Source organism: Microtus ochrogaster, unplaced genomic scaffold (assembly GCF_000317375.1).
Source record: "Microtus ochrogaster isolate Prairie Vole_2 unplaced genomic scaffold, MicOch1.0 UNK108, whole genome shotgun sequence".
Taxonomy (NCBI): Eukaryota; Metazoa; Chordata; class Mammalia; order Rodentia; family Cricetidae; genus Microtus; species Microtus ochrogaster.
Window position 1 is genome coordinate 122,903 of NW_004949206.1, and position 5,297 is coordinate 128,199.

Sequence of the window (5,297 nt, forward strand, 5' to 3'; positions counted from 1 at the left end):
AAAGTTATCTGGCTTGAGTCAGTGAGACCCAAAGTATGTACTGTGCACCAAAGATCTTTTCCCCTTTCCTCCTTTTTGTTTTGTTTTTGCTTTTGTCTTCCTCTTCTTTTTCTTTCTCTCTCAGCACTGGGGCTAGAACACACTGGGCAAGCAGTCTCTCACTTAACTACAACATGCCCAGCCCTCCTCCCCTACTTTTAGGCTGAATTAATGAACACCAGAGTCCATGACTGTTCGTCTTGCAACTTTTTCCAAGACAGTGGGGCTATGACACAGTTACTCAGGGGCCTCCACCTGACTCCTCTTTCTTAAACAGGGATCTCACGAGGCTTTCTGTTGTGGCTTCATATCCTCAGCAGGCAGAAGGCAGGATCAGTCTTTTCCCCAGCTCCACGGAGAGTGCCAGCCATGATCCTGTCGCTGATTCTCCATCTGTTGACTCTCTGTGAGCTGTCCCTCCCTGTGTGTGTGGGGGGGTGGGGGGTGGGTGTCCTTGACTGGGCTGAAAGCTGTATCTGATCATCTGGAACTCAACATCCAATTTTTAAAAAAGGAGTCAGGACTGGTATCCAGATACCGGAGTCCTAAATGGGAGAAGACAGACTGCTGGGTCTCGGGTGAGCATAGGTTTCTCCGGATCTCCAGGCAGGAGGAAAGTAAGGGATATCTAGGGCTAAAGAATATCATCAGTTCTCATGGCAGATGGGCAGGACTCCTGCACTACTTCAAAAGAGTAGGGCATTCAGACTTCCAAACCCCAAAGGGGAGAACAAAGGCCCTTTCTCTTAGGTCAGACCACTGGCTTTTAAGTACCTGGGGGATGGAAGTCTGGTGTTTTGATGGATCCTAAAGAAGACAGGGATAGATAGGAAGAAAAAGGAACTGTGTGATCCGATTCTGGGTCTCCCAGTGAGGGAAGACTGGTAGTCACAAAGCTTTGTAAAAAATTGGCTCCTCACCTTCTGCAGGGCCTGTGTGCCAGATGGACTTCACACCAACAGGTGAGTGGCATACTTCAAATGCTCTCCCTCATGCTGCTCACACCATCTCCAGAACTCATTTTATTTTGATGCCCAGCTTCACCCTAGATTTCCTTATCCCCCCTCCTCCTCTTCTTCTCCCTCTTTCCATCCCGTCATCCCCTACCTCCCTTGTTCCTTTTCTTTCTTCCTTTTCTCCTGTCACCTTACATCACTTTCTTTCCTTCCTCCTCTTACCTCCATTCCCTCATTCTCCTTTTGCCACCTCCCTCTTTTCCCCCTCCTCTTTTCCCTCCTCTATTCCTTTCCTCCTTGCCCCCTTCTCTTTCCTCTCCTCCCCCTTCTCTTTCCTTCATCCCTTTAGTGACCATTATAGGTGAGTATAGAAGACCATGGATGTTGATAGCAAGGAGACCTAAACTAGACCATCTTCTTCATTGCATGGCTTTGAACAAACAAGGGATCTTGAAGACACCATCTCCTTCTTGGGAAAATGAGCTGCAGTAAGGATTTAATATAATTATATATGTAAACTGTAGACTCATCTCCTGGCATAGTCCAGGGCTCCAGACACAGGATTCCCTGCAATGACAGTTATACCAGCTTTCTCTCTTTTTTAAAAATTTATTTATTACGTATATAGTGTTCTGGGAAACAGATCTCATTATCTCATTATAGATGGGTGTGAGATATCATGTGGTTGCTGGGAATTGAACTCAGGACCTCCAGAACAGCAGTCAGTTCTCTTAATCTCTGAGCCACCTCTCCAGCTTTCTCACTGGAAACAGCTTTCAATAAAAGGAGGATTCTCCTACCCCAAGATGCTTCCATCTTAGGTTTTCTGATAGAGAAGGTGTTTCCTTTATCTTAAATTTTCTCCCTCTATAGTCCAATTTTTAAAGGAGAACCATCTGGGAAATGATTCATATCTGAGCTACCAATTAGCTTAATTTCATGTTATGAGTATGAGCGTTTTCCCTGTATGTGCACCACATGCATGTCTGGGGCTGCGAGAGTTCAGAAGAAAGCTGTAGGACTCTCTGGAGCGCGAGTTACAGGTAGTGGTGAGCCACCACGTGGTGCTGAGAATCAAACCCCAGTCTTCTGCAAAAGCAGGAAGTACTCTTTACTGCTGAGCCATCTCTCTAGCCCCCTGATTTTAAATTCGTTTTATTATTATTATTTAAAAGAATAAAGCTAACGAATACTTATGGTTAGTTACAAAGACTCAGCCATTACCAAAATATACAATAACCTTCCTCTTCCCCGTCCCGTGTTCGTTCCTGAAACAAACTTCGGCTCCTACAAAAAGCTTTCCATGCATTCATACAAGTCACACATTCACACACTTCCTCCTTTTCCTGCCAGATCACATTCTGTTCTGGATCCTGAATGTTAAACTTAACAATCTGTTTCAGAGATATTTCCCAATTGTTACCGTTGTTTTCATTTTTAAAATTTTATTTACTAATAAGTGCTTGCTTATGGTGAGGCAGTGGAATTATTGGGTCATTGATCATGTTATGTTTGTGCTGTTTGGATATGTACTAGGGTTGATGGTTTGAACCTATGGTCTTGTACATAGTGGGGTAGTGCTTCTCAGTGGGCAATATTCCCAACCCCTCAGTGAGGCATTCTAGGGAGGTATTCCACCACGGAGCCACACTTCCAGCCCTCACTGAGGGCTGACTACATGTACATCACTACACCTGGTATTCTATGCTAGCACCTATTTAGGGGAAAGATTTATTTTTGTTTTTTAAATTGTGCGTGTGTGTTTGTGTCTGTGTGAGAATATATGTACCTGAGTACAGGTATCAAAATCCCCCTGGAGCTAGAGTTACAAGTAGTTATGAGTTGCCCAGTGTGGGTGCTAGAAACCAACCCAGGTCCTATGCTGAGTCATCTCTTCAGCCCCCTATTCTATTATATGTTAAGGATCCTCCTTTTAACATTGTTTTTTTTTTAACTTTTTATTTTATTTGCATTGGTGTGAGGGTGTCAGATCCCTTGCAACTGGATCTTTAGACAGCTGTGATCTGCCATGTGGGTGCTGGGAATTGAACCCGGGTCCTCTGGAAGAGCAGCCAGTGCTCTCAACCACTGAGCCATCTCTCCAGCCCCCCACATTGTTATATCAAAGATTAAGTTGGGGAACATGTTCAAACCATAGCCGTTCTTATTGACGTGTGGCAAACCATAACTGCTTCTAGTGAGGTATGCTAGTACAGGTCTGTCATCTGGCACCTGAAAGCTGAGGCAGAAGGATTGCAACTTTGAAGCCAGCCTGCACTACTAGTGAGCTCTAAGGCCTTAAATCCCAGGACTCAAGAAACAGAGGCAGGTGGATCTCTGTGAATCTGGGCCAGACTGATCTACAGAGCAAGTTCCAGTACAGCTAGGGCTGTTATGCGGAGAAACCCTGCCTCGAAAAACAAAACAAAAGAAAAAAAGTCCTCAAAATTAGAGTCCTCCTCCTGTGATTTTTCAGTCAGTTTGGGCCAGGTGAGACTGTACTCCAGGGATATATAAAGTGCTCCCTACTTTATAGAGAGCCAAGGTAAAAAGAGATACTTAATCTCCCGGAACTATCTGGATAGAGGGTCCTAAGGACCCAAGTGAAAAGTTTCTGTGCCCCAATAAATCTCTCCACCAATGCAATAATCCAAATCAGACCAAATCAAACCTAATTAGAAAAAACCTAGGTTTAATGGATACCACGCTCCTGGATGGCATTCCAGCCCCCAGAGAGGACATGGAAAAGAAAGACCGGAAAAACCACGTTTGTTTTCTGGGTGGGTGGGGGCAGTTTAAATACCCTGTGGGAATGGTCTTGAGCATCTCTGGGGAGGGGCAATCTTTTTGCTTGCTTTCTGAGATGCAGCAGGGTTTGGAGAGAGATGGGAAAGGGGGCTTGGGATGGAGTTTCCAACTAAACATTCCAGACTCTTTGTATATATGGATGCCAGGGGCTGAGGTGAAGCTTCCATCCAAACACCAAGCACTTTTCTTTATTAAGCGCCCCCAGCCTTATACCCCCAGCCATTGCTGGGGGCTCATCCTGCTGCAGTTGTGACTCCTGGAGTCAACGTGACCTTGAGGTGCCGTGCACCCCAACCTGCCTGGAGGTTTGCACTCTTCAGAACAGGTGTTGTCACACCGCTGCTCTTTCGAGATGTGTCCACCGAGCTGGCTGAGTTTTTCCTGGAGGAGGTGACCCTGGCCCAGGGGGGCAGTTATTATTGCCGCTATCGCAGGACAGACTGGGGACCGGGTGTCTGGTCCCAGTCAAGCAATGTCCTGGAATTGCTGGTGACAGGTGAGGTCCAGGAGGAATGGAAGAAGGGCGCAGGAATGAGATTAAGGTGGAGGGTGGGAGTGGGGTGGAAGAGAGGCACAAGGTAAATTGAGAGATTCTTGAACGTATGGGAAGAGGAGAGTGAGTTTGGGGATGGGAAGACAGGCAGAAGAGAAGGGAGGAGGAGGGGGAGGACGAAGAGAGACAAGCCAGTCTACCTGAGGCCTTGCCTGTGTTCCACAGATCAGTTACCCAGACCATCGCTCGTGGCAATGCCTGGGCCTGTGTTGGCTCCAGGAGCCAATGTGAGCCTGCGCTGTGCAGGCCGCATGCCAGGCATGAGTTTCGCGCTGTACCGCGTGGGTGTGGCGACCCCTCTGCAGTATATCGACTCTGTGCTGCCCTGGGCTGACTTCCTTCTGACCGGCGCCGATGCCCCAGGCACCTACAGTTGCTATTACCACACGCCCTCTGCCCCTTACGTGCTGTCGCAGCGAAGCCAGCCACTGGTCATCAGCTTCGAAGGTGAGGTGCTCTAGTCCTTCTTCAGTCCCAGGGGTCAGGGGACATCAATTCCATTCAACTTAGAGATTTGAGAGTTGAGTCTACAACTCCATCTGTGTGTCAGATAATGCAAAGAGCGTCAAGATATGGGACCAACACCCTGTCTCCCTCTCTTTGGTCCACAGGTTCTGGCTCTTCCGACTATACTCAGGGAAACCTCATTCGTTTAGGGCTGTCTGGCCTGGTCCTCATCTGCTTGGGCATCTTAGTTAGTTTTGACTGGCATAGCAGGAGCTCTGCTTTTGGTGGCCTGCGGCCGCAGCAAAACCGGGTGTAGGAACGTGGGATGAGAAGAGACTGGCTGGAGATGGGCCGAGAAGCCGGGACCCGTGGCGACTAGTCCCTGCAGAACCCGCCAGACCTCCAGACGTCACTAGATTAACCATATTCCTCCTTTTTGCATTGTAGCTTCCTTCTAGGTCCTTTCCTAGATCTCTCAGGAGAGTGGACAATAC

General features: G+C 47.5%; 1 protein-coding gene across 1 annotated transcript; it reads left to right on the forward strand.

The window, feature by feature from the left end:
* Positions 1 to 408: 408 nt before the first annotated feature.
* On the forward strand, positions 409 to 5,119 carry Oscar (osteoclast associated, immunoglobulin-like receptor). Its single transcript, XM_026778158.1, has 5 exons — positions 409 to 466; positions 969 to 1,001; positions 4,000 to 4,299; positions 4,522 to 4,803; positions 4,968 to 5,119. The coding sequence occupies exons 1-5, from the start codon at positions 409 to 411 to the stop codon at positions 5,117 to 5,119; spliced, it is 825 nt and encodes a 274-aa protein (XP_026633959.1).
* The last annotated feature ends 178 nt before the right edge of the window (positions 5,120 to 5,297 follow it).